At 44.7% G+C, this 18,098-nt stretch overlaps 1 protein-coding gene across 3 annotated transcripts in view; it reads left to right on the top strand.

Moving 5' to 3' along the window:
* Positions 1-18,098, top strand: part of LOC147707763 (trypsin I-P1-like) — a 173,710-nt gene that overhangs the window by 36,058 nt on the left and 119,554 nt on the right. Inside the window, exon 1 of one of the 3 annotated variants that reach the window (XM_086926615.1) lies at positions 5,688-5,764. The exons of the other annotated variants lie outside the window; for them this stretch is intronic. Coding sequence (XP_086782741.1) covers positions 5,688-5,764 — 77 coding nt within the window. Of the gene's footprint in view, positions 1-5,687; positions 5,765-18,098 lie in introns of those variants that run through there. 3 annotated transcript variants of the gene reach the window in all.

Raw genomic sequence — 18,098 nt, 5'->3', positions numbered from 1 at the left:
TGACTGTCATAGTGTAGAAGTGAATTTCTTTCAGCCGGTTTGCGGTACAACGTGGTTAGTAATTGACCTGAGTTCTCATAGATGGTAAGATCCAAGAAATTGATCTGATGGTTGTCTGATTGGATCGTGAACTTTAGGAATTGGGACTGTTCGTTAAGCCAAACAAAGAACACCATTAATTCTTGCAAATCGCCGTTCCATATCAGTAGAATGTCGTCTATATAACGCATCCAGAGACTGAGATGGTCTCTGAATGGATTAATCTGATTGAGTACGGTGTCTTGCTCAAAGGCTGCCATATACAGGATGGCTACATCAGGAGCAAAGGGAGCCCCCATAGCTACTCCTGACGTTTGAATGTAAAATTTGTCCTTGAAAATGAAGAAGTTCTTGGTCATAGCTATGCCCAGGGGCTCGAGGGTTTTTATCGGAATTGGAGTTTAATTTCCTGAATAAACCACATCCACGTTTGGCTACTATTTACACTATACCAAAGATTCATATATCACTGACGAATCCCCCTGGCCGCCCCATAGTCTCTGGATGTGGCTCTATCCTCGAGCCCCTGGGCAAATATATTGATTTCTTCTTAAAACCTATTGCAGAGGCCACTCCAGCCTACTTGCGTGACACCATGCATACTATAAACGTTGTGGAAGGTCTTAATTTTGATGCGGATCAACAACGGCTAGCCACTTGCGACGTTGTATCGCTGTATACGTGCATTCCTCAACAGGAAGCTCTAATGGTTATTACACGTTGCCTGCAAAAGCGACCTGCCCCTGTTCAAGTACCCACCGAATTCATTGTGGCACTACTCCGCATAGCTATGACCAAGAACTTCTTCATTTTCAAGGACAAATTTTACATTCAAACGTCAGGAGTAGCTATGGGGGCTCCCTTTGCTCCTGATGTAGCCATCCTGTATATGGCAGCCTTTGAGCAAGACACCGTACTCAATCAGATTAATCCATTCAGAGACCATCTCAGTCTCTGGATGCGTTATATAGACGACATTCTACTGATATGGAACGGCGATTTGCAAGAATTAATGGTGTTCTTTGTTTGGCTTAACGAACAGTCCCAATTCCTAAAGTTCACGATCCAATCAGACAACCATCAGATCAATTTCTTGGATCTTACCATCTATGAGAACTCAGGTCAATTACTAACCACGTTGTACCGCAACCCGGCTGAAAGAAATTCACTTCTACACTATGATAGTCACCACCCTCGTGCCCTCCGAGACAACCTGCCCTTCGGGCAATTCCTACGTATACGTCGGAATTGCTCCAACAAAGACCACTATTTTACTGAATCAGAAGAACTAAAACAGAGACTTTTAAATAGAGGTTACCCCAAACAACTGATCAAGCGAGCACGGAAAAGGGCCTGGTTTTACCCCAGAGAAGAACTATTGGTTCCTAAAATCAATAAGGACCAATCAGAACAAAGAATCGTCTGTGTCACCACATTCAACACGGCAAGTAACAAAATAAAAAGGATAATTAACCACCATTGGGAACTTATCTCAGACGACATCCAACAAATTGACCCGCCACTACATGCTTTTAAAAAAGCGAGAAGTGTTAAAGACCACGTGGTACGCTCCTTTCTAAAGACACCAGAGGATCCCACCATCACTACCCTGTGGAATTTACCTCCAATTGTGGGCCACTTTAAATGTGGTTGTTGCAAAGCTTGTGACAGTACAATCCAAACAAAGGAATTTCTATATCGACAGCACAAAATTCCTATCAAGTCACACACCAATTGCAACTCTGTAAACATTATCTACGCTATCTTGTGTCCTTGTCAACTGATATATATTGGCCAGACCCAACAAAAAGCAAAAGTAAGGATACTCCAGCATATGAGTAGAATCCGATGTCAAGTACAGGGCGCACCGCTGGTGGATCACTTCTCCACAGCAGGACATTCACCAGAGAGTTTAAAATGGGTAATCATTGAAAAAGCCACACTCGGACCCCGGGGTGGGAACATCTCTAGCATCCTGAATACCCGTGAGCTAAAATGGATGTTTACCTTTAACTCAATTGAATCTGGGCTTAATGAACATGATAGTTCCTTCTCTCAATTGGCCACTCTGTCTTGAAGTTTGTTTCATTCCTAGTACATATGGCCTTTACCCGCATGTGTGAGGTACGCCATTATTGCAATGTTGTGGCAATTTCATGTTCAGATTGGATATTCCTGACAGTTTATAGGGAGTAATCATTCAAAATAGCCACATTCTGACCCTGGGCTGTTAACTCCTCTCACATCCCTTACTCCAGGAATTAACATGGATGCTTACTCCTGTCTTTAAGTCTGTCGTATTTGGAGTACAATTGGCCTTTACCCGCATGTGTGATGTACGCCATCAATTGCAGAATTGTTTTAACTTCATGTTCAAAAATGATATCTCTGATGATCTTATTGTCTATATTACCCACTACCTATAAGCACAAAATAGTTAATTTGGCCCTGTAAGGTGGTCTGTTTCCCTAGTGTCAGAGGTATGCCACCGCATGTTTAATACGGCATTCACAGCTACTTATGAATTCTTACCCAGTCATATGATGTTTTTCTACTGGTACAGTCATTTAGTCACACATTATTTCTAATTAAGTTTGCAACAGTTGGTATCGGGGTTGCCAAACAACTGACAACCAGGCGTCAATTCTGGTACACCAATTGGGTCTGCTACCATTTGTATTAGCATACACATGGTATGTCAGTAGACCGTGTTTGTTGACATTTCAAACCGGCAATTGTAATGATTCGGAAATTGTCCAACCCTTCGAATCATCAGGAACTTTGATTAATCAATTGCGCATGCATTGCATTAGTTTGGCTCCATGTAACTTAGCAACCACGTTAGTCTTTCCACTATGTCGAACGTAATCACGTGACCTGTTACCACGGTGATATTTTCGTATGCGGAACTCTGCCTCGCCATTGCGATTGCGAGCAGAGATCGGCACAGGATTCACTCCACGACCGGTAAGCGGGATTTAACTTGGGAGGCTGTTCGCACTCTCTAATTACACCTCTGATTGCCCGGTCACTAACGCCGTTGCAACCCCTTGTCTCCCGACATAGCCATTCACCTAAACACCGCCATATCGCCATTGAACGCGACCCACGCCGGACGTATCTTGATCACGGCTTACGGGTAAGTTCACTACCTGTCCCACCGGGCATAATTAGTCTAATCGTCCTTAGTTTTGTAACAGCTCTCTAATGCGTGCCCGTGCTTTGTATCTGTTTAGAATATATACTATCGATGGTATAAAGGACCCTGTAGAATCTGAATACACCAAACAGCATTCGAGTGAAACTACGGTGAGTTTCTCACCGCTTGGCCAGCCTATTTAATAACTTCTTAGCACTGTCTCCATGCAATAAGAATGTATCTTTTGAAACTGCATATTTTAAATTACAGATTCGCTCTTGATATCGACCCTGAACCCACATCTAACCGGGTCCTGTGTATACCACATCTGTGGTAAGTTCTATCATCCCCCATTTTGACAAACTTAACAACAGTATTAACAAGCATTGATCCGCTATGCTAGTTACCCACCACCCCCGGCTTACAACTCAGTCCGGGAATTTTAATAATTTTGTTGAAACTGTCAGTAGTTTTCACTCTACTGCAGACTGTCCACCACTGCGTTTTTGACCTATCTTCAACTGCTCCTGACTTCTTGTTCTCCATCGTGTATTGATTTAGTAAGATATGTAAATACGATTTAACTGTACGCATTATTTGCGCTATATGTAACTCAATCCGTGCACAATTTGAGCCCAATGATTCTGTTCCAGCTTACTGGGCGGGATACTTTTACTTCTAGTCAATCCCATTATGTGGATGGTGTGTATTGCTATCTCAAGTAATTTAGGGATAATGTTTCCCGTGTTGGTAACATATACATTTATATACCGAATAGGTAACGTGTCCCCCACTCCCCCGTCCTGAGGAAGACCCCACAGCAAGATTAACATTCATATCTGCGCGTACGAGGGTCGAAACGTCGACAACGGATTGTTCTTCGCCGTCAACTCCACACCCCATTGTTCTCATTTATTGTACATCTGGAGTATGATTTATGTGTAAAATAATTCGTATGAACCTGTCGGTCCTGTTTTTTGGTACACAAGTGTGTAACTTTGTGAAATAAGCTTTATTCGTTGATTTTACTGTCACCTAAGAATCCTTTTCCTTCACCAACTCCCAACACTATCACACCTCCCTCCCTGTCTCCCACCCTTGGGGCACTGTAAATAACTACAGATTAATGATCGTGTGAATTATCATATATATGCAATATATCACCACATTGTGAATAAAACAATGTGGGTCGAAGTTATGTCTGTTTGATTATTTTTATATCTTTGGTCATTGTCTTCATATTACTGGGACCCCTTCTTATACAGAGAATTATCTAAGGGCAGCATTGGCGTTCTTTGTTTATTGATACATTAGGCTGTGGCTTGGCCTTGCTGCTTGGGATCCCATACCCAGTAGTGTTTATTTGTTTTTAAGTTGGTCATAAGATTCCACTGTACCCAGTTCCAATTCGGGGACACCGGTCAGGACAGCAACATGGGGCGTACAATCTGGTGGTGAATCTAAATAGAGATGCACTTTCTTTGCCTCATTTCTTCCCCTATCATCAATACTTATTATCCCTGTAACCATGCAGGATCTGTGTTTCCACTGCTTACGATATTAGAGAGAGTCTCTAGATGATGGTTAAAATCTCCAATCACAAGGAGCTTGTTGGTGTTCAAGGTGTGTGGAGCCAGTCTATCTAGTAATGATGTGCAACATTCTTTCTTGCTGCCACCCAGAGGGTGATAGACTAAAGCTCCCATCCACTCGATGACTTGATCACACTCTACTCTAAATATCAGGGGCTCTAGATTTGGGGAAGAAACTGTATCCAAGGTCTTAATGTAATAAGGGAATTGTGTGGTGATAGCTAATCCCTCACCCCGTCTACAAGGTCTATCCACCTGGGAGACCACATAGCCTACCGCAAAGGCCACTGCCAGCGCCGGAGTGGCATCCTTATTGAGCCATGTTTTGGTGAAAAGACATTTATCAGGATTAGTGTCATCCAACAGGTCCCAGATTTCAGTCACATGCTTAGGGATCGATCTGGCATTCAAATATAGCCCTAGCATGAGTGATCTCTGTCCTTCCATACTCTGTTTCTCTGTGCTCCCATTCTGAGTGATATATCGTGGCTGGTTGCAAGATGAAGGATAGGAGTTGAGGGAGGCAGATTGCTGTGTAACCAAGGCCCACCCACACCATGCACCCTCCTCAGCTCCTATCAGCCGGTTGCCATCGGCTAACTGGATTTTATTATTACCCCCCCGGACAGGGAGATCGCCATCTAAATGTCAGTAGTGAATCTCACGTGTAGATTATTCTGCAGATGGAAGATACCGGCTGCAAAACCAGCAGCATTCTCGGACAGCTGGCAGCATCCCGCCGCGGATGGGCGCAGACGGGCTTGCTTTCGGCACGCCGGTGGCGCACCTGCTGCACGCGTCCGCTGCGTGCGTCCGCTGCGTGCGTCCGCTGAGCGCTCGCTCAGGCTGATAAATGTATGCCCTAGCTACTAGAGCGCTAACCGCTCTACTAGTGCCCACTGTAGAAAGACTCAACAATGATCTCTCTCCACTCAAACAATCGCCGAGTACGGTTGCGGTGGACCAGAGAGTCAGTTAAATTGCCCTGGATGAGGTGAGAGCCAAAACATACAATTAGACTTTCCCCCAGACAGAAAAAAGAAATTTAAAACTGCGGGTTAAAAACAGAATGAGCAATGCTGCCCAGAGTACCTTGTCCTCAAAGCGCGCTTGCTCAGGCTGATGAATTTATGCCCTGGCTACTAGAGCGCTAACTGCTCTACTAGTGCCCACTGTAGAAAGACTCAACAATGATCTCTCTCCACTCAAACAATCGTCGAGTGCGGTTGCAGTGGACCGGAGAGTCAGCTCTATTATCCTGGATGAGGTGAGAGCTAAAACATACAATTAGACGTTCCCCCAGAGAGAAAAACTAAATTTAAAACTGCAGATTAAAAACTGAATGAGCAACGCTGCCCAGATTACCTTGTCCTCCAAATAAACTGCGGCCAACAAATGACCACCACAAAAGAAACGTGTACGTTGGTTGTTTTGCAGAATGAGGAATAGAGTATGGTGGAAATGTGAAATGTGCGGATGGGGAGGTATGGGGCAAGTGCAAGGGTTATGAATATAGTCTCTTTTGTTAGTGCATTTCAAAGTTTTCAACACATACAGACCTGCAGATTAAATTATGTCCATGCTCACAGTACACACTGTGCGTGGTTTGTGGGTACTTAGGGCCATATGTATCATCATGCCAATTTGCGATTTCTAAATAGCGATTTTTAAGGAATCGCTATTTAGAAATCGCAAAATGGTATGTATGTAGGAAATCGCTTCTTTTTAGCGATTCCTTAACATTCCTAAATTGCGATTAGCAAATTGCTAATTGCAAATTTCCCATTCATTTCTATGGGCCAGGAGGCCCATAGGAATGAAGGGGAAATTTGCGATTAGCTATTTGCTAATCGCAATTTAGGAATATTTTCAAGGGTACAGGGGTGTCACAAGAACACCCTGCTGCACCCCTGAAAATGACTTGTGTGGGCATATGGCGCACATACATGCCCTAAGGGCATGTATGAGCGTCATATGCCACCTTTGGATTTTAAATAAATTGCTTTTTCAAAAGAATTCACAACTTACCACCAACTTCTAGTTTACGATTCCTTATGGGCATTTTTGCATTAATTTTTATTTGATACATTGCATTTAAGGAATCGCTAAATTTGCGATTCCTTAAGTGCAATCTCAAAATAAGGAATGGCAAATTTTGCGATTCCATCTTTTGCTGCGAAAATGTTTCATACATTCCATTTAGCAAATTAGCATTCGCAAAGGCCGATACATATGGCCCTAAGTGCAGGGAGTAGGCAAGCTGGCGATTACCCTTGAATATGGCCTTTGTCTCTTGACCTTTGTGTAAATATTCAGTTCTTCCTTTTTATAGGTAATAAGCCGTGCACATTGAGCATAGCTGCTTGTTGTGGCAGACGAGGCCTCTAGCCAAGCCCTTGATCCAGATTCACTGACTGCAGAACAGAACCTTTTCTTGGCCAAGCAGAACTTGTGCTGCAGGTACTGGGCACAAGCGTTAATCATAGCCCGGTTTTATTGTATTTATTTTGTTAACATTTTCATCTGTATGTATTCGTATTTATTTTTTGGCCACCTTGCTGGTATTTATTGTATTTATTTTGTGTTTTGAGAATAAATGGAGTTGTAAAATGGTACTTTTCTACATTTATTCAACTGATGAATATGCACTCAGACTTTGATGTCTTTCACGTTTTAGCAAATTAAGCTGCCAAATATAACAAATTATTACACCCATAGGTAAAAATTATCTTTAAACTTCATATCTGCATTAACATATGTTGTGTTTAAGCAAATCTCTTGCTGTTTTGTAACTGGACATGCACTCTGCCTGCTCAGCTGTTGGCATGAAATTCAGGCAAAAGAGCATGGTGAGTCAGTCACAAGAAGCACAATTTTCAGTATTTTTCCGCTTTTAAAAATAAATACAGGCAGGAAGCATATTGTTTCCTGTCTGTAATTATCAGTAAACATCTGTAAAAATGGAAAACGGGGAGCCTAATCATGGGCTTTTGTCACATTCTGCAACCCAATCTCAATAACCTGAAGCATTTTCAGCAAATGACTAAGGGCCAGATGTAGGTAATCCTATTTTACCGATTCTAAAATACCGAATTTTACTGGCTCAGTATTTTAGAATTGGTAAATGGGATGTAGCAAATAATTCGGTTAAAATTTACCGAATCGGTAAAAATCGGAATCTCCGAATCGGTATTTGCCGATTCGGTAAATACCGATTCGGAGATACAAAATACAAGCAATTTAGGATTCAACCAATCATGTGCATCCACCCCACCCCACAACCAAGCATCAGAGGAACCAACCAATCCTGTGCATCCACCCCACCCCACAACCAGGAAGTGGCCACACCCATGCAGGTGCAGACTAACTGAACAAACTGGAGAGTTGTGAGACACTGAGCTACTGGCTGTACTGAGCTGAGCAGAAGTGCAGAATGGAATTCCAGGACTCACAGAAGGAAATAGCAGACCGCAAAAGAAAATTAAAGTTCAGCACAGGTGAACTGCAGGTGCTGGTGTAGGAGGTGGTGAAACACCACACCCAGCTTTTTGGGAAACAGCCTCTGCAGGTAGCAAAGGCTGTGAAAAGGAACACCTGGCTGGGAATCCAATCGAAGTTGAAAACCATAGGGGTGACCACAAGAGAAGTAGATGACCTCAAAAAACGCTGGTATGATCTCAGGATCATAACAAAGAAGAAGCTGGCAGCACAGAAGAAAGAGGCCAGTGTCATAGGGGGAGAAAGGAGCAGGGCACCTGCCCTTACTGACCTGGAGCAGCTGGTGGAGTCCACCCTGGAGCCAGAGAGTGTTTTTGGGATCGGGGAAGTTGACAGCTCAGCCGGAGCTGCAACAAAACAAGGTAAGGAGCATGTCCAGCAATCCTCCCCCTTCCCTGTCCCCCTTTCCCAATGTGGCTGTGTGTTTCACACTCCAGTACAGATTTTGCAATGCATCATGGGAGAGGTAGTCATTGAAACATACATCAGTACAGTCATCACACAAAGCAGCAAGGCATGCCATATACTACATTCAGAAGCAGTTGAGGACATTGAAAGTGTGTAACAGGATTGTAATTTAATATTGAACTACAGGGTTGCAGCGCCACTGAGCCAATGTCCATATCTGTCCACAGGAGAGTCATCGCACAGGACAGCGCAGGAGAGGGAGAAAAGGGCACCCCAAAGGGAAAGGAGTGAGGATGCAAGCAGGTGTGCAGGACAAAGCACAGGCAGCTTCCACACCAGAGGCAGCCACAACAGCACAGCCATCATTGCCTCTGCTGTATGACACACCACAGCAGGACCCACCAGCACAGTCTCCCTCACCAGCTTCAGAGTCATATAAAGTGGTAAGGCCCATGAGGCATGATGTACCCCCACTCTGAATCTTTGCAACGTCCTCTGATGAAGAAAGGGAGGGTAACACTCAAACTGCTCCACAGGAGGCAAAAAATGCTGGGTTGCAGTCCGCCTCCAAAGGTATCCACACAGGTGCAAGACGCCGTAGGGTCCGGGAGAGCTGCACAACTGGGCATGGTGACGGGGTCTTCTGCTGGCTGGAGGCCACAATGGTGAAAGTGCAGCGGCTGCAGGCAAAAGCAATATCATCAGTGCAGAGACAGATGCGCAACTTAAACAGCAACATGGATATGAACTGGAGCATCAGCTCCATGGCGGAGAGCATGAGGGACATGGCAGAGGGAATGCGGGACATGTCCCAGTCCATCCTGGCTCTATGCAATAAACTAGATGAGGACCGCACACAAAGGCGCCGGTAGCGGCAACGTGTGCAGCATCACACCAAGGCGGTGAACTGTGTGGCAACTGTCACTTCACTGCTATGTAGGTGATCTGTGGCGATGCAAGAGGGGCTTTTTCACTGCTGCACAGAAGTCTCCAGGGGGAAGGGGAGGCTGACATCTGCAATGGAACTGCTGCTGACCAACCAGTCAGCCAACGCTGGGCATCTAGGTGTGGAGGACACTGAAGACACCAACTGCAGGAGCAGCAATAGCACACCCATACAGGACATACAGAGGAGCAGCAGACGCCAGTCTGCAGGCCCTGGCTCAACAGCCAGTGTTGAAACCCAGCCTCGGGCATCCCGCACTGTTGTGCGTGGGCGCAGACAGTAATGCTGCCCACACTCCAGAGAACATGTTAGGGTGAAGTAACCCGTGACCGCCTAGTTAGGTTGTAACAAATTGGACTACCATGATGTGCCATTTGTCATTTTCCGTAGTGCCCATTAAACTACGTCATTCACATTCAACCCCTGGCTGTGTCTCCTTACTTACTTAAAAATAGCTGTGTGTAATCTTTCCCTGTCTCAGTCTCCCATCTGTTGCTGGCGCTACTCCTGCTGCATAGGGCTCTGGCTGTTCAGTTCCATCATCAATGTCCTCATGATAAGTCATATCAGTTTCAGTTTCAAAATGCTTTATTCGGTTTGTACAGGTACAACCATGTAGCAACATACATAAGTACAGTTTCAAATCATATTTATGTAAGTTAGATAATGAAACAATTAAAATTACATCAATATCCATGCCAATCTTGTTTTAGTTCAATAAGGAATGTCTCATTTGAGTACAAAGTTAGATTTGGTCACTATATACGTTTTAGCAGCAGTTATTGTAGAAAAAGTTAGTGCAAAAGACGCCAATGTAAAGTGCAAAATCGGAAAGACCTATTATATGCATAAGGTGCTATTGACATGTGCAAATATGCAGAATTAAGGATAAAGTGCAACATCTGTTTGATCACTTTAAACATTTTGGCAGCAATTTGTTTGCAATAAAGGTTTGTGCAAAAACGCCAGTGCAAAAATGCAAAAACCGGAAGACAGTCATTACCATAAGGTACTTTCGTCAGGTGCAAATATGCAGAATAAAGTATAAAGTGCATATAAATAGATACACGTGCAAACAATGTAACTCAAACAATAAGTCATTAAATAGGATAGGGCACATTCGTGACATGAAATGTAACAGCCAGGGGGTAAACGGGGGGAAAGAAGTCATATAATAATTAATTTCCTATGCCAGATACATTTTAAGATATAAGTGGCCACACGATAACACACATCCGGGGAAGCCAAGTCAAACAACAATTGCATTGCGGCTCTTGTATTGCACATGTTATATTCTAAGAATAATTGCTTCAGATAAAACTTTCTAAAACCAGTATAAAAATTACAAAAAAGTAAAAAGTGGCAGATGCTCTGTTTAGATTTCCCATCGCATGGACACAGACATGTCCCGGGTTTTTTTACTGTAGGGAAAGCCACTAAATGGTGGACTATTCCCAGCCTCAGGCGGGCTAGAACAAAGCGATGGGAATTAATGCTGACAAATGTAAGATAGGAGGGGAGACCTGTGCTAAGGTTGTACTCCATGTATAATTTGAACGTACTTTGCATTGCATACTCCTTCATTCTGGTCCCTTTTACATGGTCCAAGTAGGTGGATTTGAGGTCACGCTTTGTTAAAACTGATTCTGTTAATATGTCTTTAAAAATGTCCTGACCAAAGAGGGTCTTATACCAGGATTGAATGTGTTTTAGCCAGGGGATTTTCGAGTGACGGTCAAGTTTAATACAATCCATAATAACTTCCTGGGTGAACCTGGTTTCTTCTTTGGCCCATATGGACCGCCATAGGGACAGGGGACGCAATGCAATCAAATCTGTAACATAATTTATGCCTAACTCTCTGTGAGTAATCTCGTTTGAGGCAGAAACAGGGAGGCATAATAGTCGTTTTAGGTACTTGTTTTCCTCCTGCTGGATGGACAGGGCAATCTGAGGATTATATCCCCATATCCCTGCTCCATACAGGGCAGAGGACATACACCTTGAATTATAGATGGAGATCATCTCTCGGATTCTACGGCCCCCCAGTTTAGAGACAAATCTGAAGATGCAATTTACATTTCTGGTCATCTTCAGACCAACACAGGATTGCTCGTTTACCCATCTCCCATCTCCTGAAAAGGTAATACCTAAATAACAGAAATGTTGGACAGCCTCGAGTTTATCCCCATCTAAAAAGAATGTCTTGTTTTTCTTCAATTTCTTTCCACAGGTCATAGTCATTGTCTTGCCCTTGTTGATTTTGAGCTTTCTGCCCTGAATAAAAATATGGAACTTCTCAATTAACTTTTGCACCCCGTTCGCAGTCCTGGAAATCAGGACCGCGTCGTCCGCGTATAAAAGGACGGGTATTTGCTTTCCATTGATGATAGGAGCATCAGCATAAGATTCTTGTAAAATTTGGTCAACCTGATTAATAAAAAGGGAGAATAAAAGAGGGGCAAGCACGCACCCTTGTCGGATCCCTCTGCCAATTTTAAAAAAGGGGGTACATTCACCGTCTGTTCCGAATCTGACCTTACTTGAGAGACTACTGTACATTCTAGCCAGGAGGTGGATGATTTCGGGCGGTGCGCCCATGGCAAGTAGTGTTGGCCAGAGCAGTGCGTGTTCCACCAAATCAAATGCGGAACTTAGGTCGGCAAAGCACATAAACAAATTCCCTTCCTTGGCTTTTGTGTACTTGCCGACAATAAGTTCCAGGTTCACGCACTGCTCCATAGTTCCTAAACCCCTTCGGAACCCGTACTGGATAGGCGAAATAATATTATTGTCTTCTGCCCAGGACTCTAATCTCACCAAGAGTACACGACTCAGAATCTTTAACGACGAGTCCAAAAGTGAAATTGGGCGATATTTTCGTGCTTCTGCCCTAGAGCCCTTTTTGAAGAGTGGCACTATAATAGATTGACCCCATGAAGTAGGTAACTTTTCTTCAATTGCAGCATTAAAGTAGCGGGTCAAAATGGGGGCTGATAGGGTGATCTCAAATTTTTAAAAGTCCACAGGGACCCCATCCGGTCCCGGGGCTTTCCCCCCCTTACTCTTCTCGATTGCCTCAATCACCTCGCTTAATGTCACAGAAAACAATAATTTCTCCCATTTAAAACAGGTTGATGTGTCAGTTAAAACATTGGAATTAGAAACAGAAGTAAAACCAGAGGTAAAATCAGAGTTAAAAATCCCTGTGAAGTGTGCTATCCAGGCCCGGCAACTGACATGCGAGGTTAGTTCAGGAATGTTGTTGTTCTTCAAGAACGGACTATTTCCAGTGTCCCAAAAAAGTTTATGATCTTTGGTATCTGCGGCCAGATCTAATTTCGCCCATGCCTCGTCCTGCAATTCCTTCTTCCTGGTGGAGAGTGCAGTTTTGTAGTTGTGGCGCTCTTCCCTGATCTTACTAGCGTCTCTTGGTGTAGCATCAAGTGAAGTTTTCAGCCTTTTTGATGACTGAGCATAATGGTCATCAAACCACACTGCCTTGACCTTCCTTAATTTCCGAGCTTTGTGTGTCAAGGATTTCTCAATCGTTTTTGTTATGGTTAGGAAGTTGGATAACAAGGTTCGTGGGCATGGTTTAGAGGACAAGCAGTACTCGACCTCTATGCAACAATTTGTGATCAAGTTGTCAACAAATTGCGTGGGGTCAATTTTTATCCATTTCACCCTCATCCCATTTGGTCTTTCTGCTGCAATGTCCTGGATTGGTTGACCATAGGTGTTCCTTTTAGTTCCCCAACCCAATAGTTCAATGGTTACACTGCTATGGTCACTGACCGTTTGTTCAATCACCCAGACATTGATATAAGCTACGGAGCAAGATATGTGCCATTTGTCATTTTCCGTAGTGCCCATTAAACTATGTCATTCACATTCAACCCCTGGCTGTGTCTCCTTACTTACTTAAAAATAGCTGCGTGTAATCTTTCCCTGTCTCAGTCTCCCATCTGTTGCTGGCGCTACTCCTGCTGCATAGGGCTCTGGCTGTTCAGTTCCATCATCAATGTCCTCATGATAAGTCATATCAACTTCTGTGCCTTTCTTGGTGGCAAGGTTGTGCAGCATGGCACAGGTTGCAATGATTTTACAGCAGATGATGGGTGTGTACTGCCGTGCAACTCCGCTCTTGTGGAGGCAGCGGAACCTGCTTTTTAAGAGCCCAAATGTGCGCTCAACAACTTTGCGTGTTGCTCTGTGTGCCACATTGTAACGTCTCTCACTCTGGCATGATGGGTTTATGTAGGGAGTGAGAAGAAAGGACCGCAGAGCCTATGCGCTATCACCTAGGTGGGAAAGAGAGTGCCATTAGTTACATACCATTTGAAACATTCAGCTGCAGTAATTATCAGGATGTGTCACAGTGATTTACCTAGCAGGTATCCTTCCCCACATTCTCCAGCAGCCAGACGTGTGTAGAACCCACTGTTCTGGAATATGTAGGAGTCGTGGGCGCGCCCAGGGAATTTGGCCACAATGTCAGTAATTGTGTTGCCAGCGTTGCATATCACCTGCACATTTATTGAGTGGGTTGACTTTCGGTTCCTGTAGATATATTCTGTGGCTGCAGGAGGGCAGATAGGGATGTGGGTGCTATCAATACAGCCTATGACGTGAGGCATCTGCGCCATTTGATAGAAGTCAGTCTTGTTCTTGAGCAGTTCTGCATGTGTGTCAGGGAAGCTGAGGTAATGATGCATTCTCTGCATCATGGCCTCCAGGAACTTATGGAAGAAACGGGACAGGCAGCTCTGGGACACCCCACCTACCGCAGAAATCACCCCCTGGTAACTCCCAGATGCAAGCAGGTGTAGGCTACAGAGCACCTGCACATGGAGTGGGATGCCATGCGCTCTTGGTGTTAGGTCCTCCAGGAGTGGGTGCAGGTCTCTGATCAAGTCCAGGATGGTTTGGGGGTGTAGCCTGTACCTTTGCAATATCTCTGCCTCAGTGAGTTGGAAGAGCGTTATCCTCTGTCTGTAGACTTGCTCCTCCCTTCTCCAGACCCTCTCTCCTGTTGCCTGTAGTTGAAGCCGCCTTGCTATCACGTAGAATGCCGCCATTCTGGTCACACTGTTGCATTTTGGGGCCTTTTTTATAGTCTGCACCTGGTTACCAGCTGCTTTCAGTCCATGGTATTTACCGACTCTTAAATACTGAATTTCATGAAATTCTGTATTTTAGAAGTTTCCTACATCTCAAAACTAATTTTTTACCATTTCTTATTTACCGATTAAGTAAATAAGAATTCTGTAAATTCCAATTCAGAAAATACGAATTTGGTAAATTCCGATTCAGTAAATTACAGACTCGTATTTACCGATTCAGTCTTTTTTGGGCTCCTACATCTCACAAGCCCAATACCGGTCGGTAACGGCCGAAATTCAGTATTTTCGGCCGTTGCCAACCAGTATTTGTCTACCTACATCTGGCCCTAAGATTATTAAAACAAATCTTACTTGACAGTGGATAGTTTGCTTTCTGCCCACTCTTAGGGTCAAGAAAACTGCGCATAAATGAAAAGAGATCAGCACATTTCAAAAGAGGTTCGCAACAATTTGGATAGAAACTGGCATAGTGCCACTGGTAAAGCTGAGATTGTTTCTGTTTTAGAACTCTCCATTGGACAGATTTTATTTGAAAGAAAAGCTGCAACTGGGCTGTTTCCTACGAAGGCCTGTCCTTGACAGATTTTCCTAAAATTGGCTCTGTTAGGGAGCGCATGCTAAGCAGAAAATTTGGCATTTTACTGTCATTTTATTGTGCTTCCCACATGTCAGTGGTGTTCTGTTCTTGTTTTTAAGTTCCTGTATACAAGAGCTAAAGTTATCTGCTCCAGTCCTCTGCATCCTAAATTGGTGACCAGGGTTTCTGGAGCAGTGGACTGATGCCCCATTGTTCCCACAAACGCCACTTACAGGACATTTATATATTCCTACTTCTGACTTTCTTACTTTTCCCCTATTTTTTTGTTTTTTAGGTCTCGCCTACACATCGCGCATGCCATGCATAGGCCAAAGACCTTTTGGAATCTATTCACTTTTCGCCCTAAAAACGTGCACCCTTTGCATTGCTTACAATGGCAATGCGTGCATGTTTGGCGATTCCCTTGCGGGAGCGAGCTTTGGTGCCATGTGTTAACAATTATCGCTCCTGTTGCTGCTCGCTCCCGCAAGGGAAACGCTTTCACTTTTGCCGACAATTTTTTTTTTTTTACTTTTAGCGCGAGGTGTGTGCGCTTACACTTTGTATAACTGAAACATAGAAATACTTGCATTTTTAAGCAAGGATGCAAAAATTGTAAACATTGCAAAAAAAATGAGATATTCACACACTAATAAGAGTTTACAGGTAGGGATGAGTGTACCAGGTTTGCTGCACCCCAGTCTCTGGAGATGCTGCAATGACCCCCCTCTTCATCTTTAAGGCAGGAAAAAAGAAAGGAAAACCGCCCACACTTGTCTGCATGTCCGCCCCAAAGGCAATCTTTTAGAGTGGGTCACAGAAACAGCGATAAGGAGGCACAAGTTTTTATTGTTGGGAGACTTAAATATACACCTGCAAGACTGACTAGACAAAGGAGCGGTGGAGTTCCGGGAAGATCTTCACACCCTACAGCTAGAGCTAAAGGGGCAGCTTCCAACACATAATCGTGGGCATCTGCTAGACCCTATATTTGCCAATTGGGAGGATGTCTTAGTTGCTCCCCCAGTGCCCCTGCCCTGGACAGATCACTTTTTTGTTCCATTTATTATTTACTTGCCCAAACATAAAGCAAGCGCTCCCACCCCTCTCAACTACCCTCGACGCAGGTGGGCAAGATTCTCCCTGCTAGAGTTTAATAAGGCTCTTACCGCAGAAGGGCCCACAGGAGGCAATGACGTGGCAATGGCAAATAAATTGCTCAATGATCGCATCACGGCTGCTCTGGACTGCACAGCCCCACTGGGCCGGCCAACCAAAGGTGTCCGCAGACAAAGAACTGCCCCCTGGTTCAGCGAGGTGCTGCGCTGCGCCAAAAGGGATTGTAAACGAGCAGAAAGACAATGGAGAGTGGCATATGATGACCTGATGAAAGAGGCCTATCTCATTAAGAGGCGTACCTATCATAACAAAATCCGGATAGAGAAAGCCACATACTATGCAGACAGAATCCACGGGGCAGAAAATTCCGCCAGGGAACTGTTCAGCATATATAAAAGTCCCTATCCACCCCAAAAACCTTCACTCAAGATGAAGATCACTCAGTAGCAGCATGCAATCGCATCGCTAACTACTTCGGAGATAAAGTGTCTAAGATTTATTCTGCTTTTCCCGATATACCACCTGCAGCGGAAGAGCCTGCAGACTCAGCAGGAGAGGAAGCCGATCAAAATCCACTACTCCATTTTACTATCCCCTTACCGGAGGATTTAGTTAAAATTTGCAGATCTGTTAAATCTGGCTCCCCTCGAGATCCCGTATCCCCAAAAAGGTTGAGTGACAGTCTGGAGACACTTGAACCCTACATCAGGCACCTGCTAGATGTCTCCTTCCGAACCAGTTCTATACCTGAGGATTGGAAACAGGCTGTGGTGCTTCCCCTCCGCAAGAAGCCAAACATTAGCTTTGAGAAGCTGGACAATTTACGCCCCATTTCTCTGCTGCCTTATTTCTCTAAGGTTGCGGAGAAGGTGGTAAACAAACAGCTAATGAAACATGTGGAGGAAAGCAACCTTCTTCATCCTACCCAATTTGGGTTTCGGCCCGTCATTCCACGGAGTGTGCCCTTCTCAGGGCTACCGAAACCCTCAGGCAAGGTGCTGACGAGGGACAAACCATGGCTTTAATCCTCTTAGACCTCAGCGCAGCGTTCGACACTGTAGCTCATTCCATCTTGCTACAGTGTCTGAACAAAGGTGGGGTGCGAGGGGCAGCGCTGAAATGGATTTATTCATTTCTTGTAGGCCGAGGCTTCCAAGTGAGGCAAGGTGACCATTACTCTGAGCGAATCGCTTTGGACCAGGGGGTGCCGCAGGGCTCGTCCCTGAGTCCAACACTTTTTAATCTTTATGTCGCCCCGATTGCCACCTTGGTAGAGAGTCACGGCCTCCGAATGGTGTCTTATGCCGACGACACGCAGTTGGTCATCTCCCTGTCGCGCGCACCTGGGCTTTCGGCAGACATCTTCAGAGCTTGCATGCAAGATCTAGCTGCCTGGATGTCCGCCAATTGCCTCAAGCTTAACGGAGTCAAGACCGAGGTGCTGGTCGTGGGGGGAGGCCAATCGGCGTGGACGTCGGCATGGTGGCCACCTTGCCTAGGTCCAACACCCATCCCGTGCCAGAAAGCAAAGAACTTGGGCATCGGGTTTGATTCTGACCTGACCTTTGGCCCCCAGATCAATCGGGTGGTCGGATCATGCTACGGGACCCTAAAAAGTCTCAGGAAGGCATTGAAGTTTTTACCTGTAAGAGCC

Source organism: Lissotriton vulgaris, chromosome 6, assembly GCF_964263255.1.
Source record: "Lissotriton vulgaris chromosome 6, aLisVul1.2, whole genome shotgun sequence".
Classification (NCBI taxonomy): Eukaryota; Metazoa; Chordata; class Amphibia; order Caudata; family Salamandridae; genus Lissotriton; species Lissotriton vulgaris.
The sequence above is the reverse complement of the archived record's forward strand: the minus strand, read 5'-3'. Positions and strand labels throughout refer to the sequence as shown.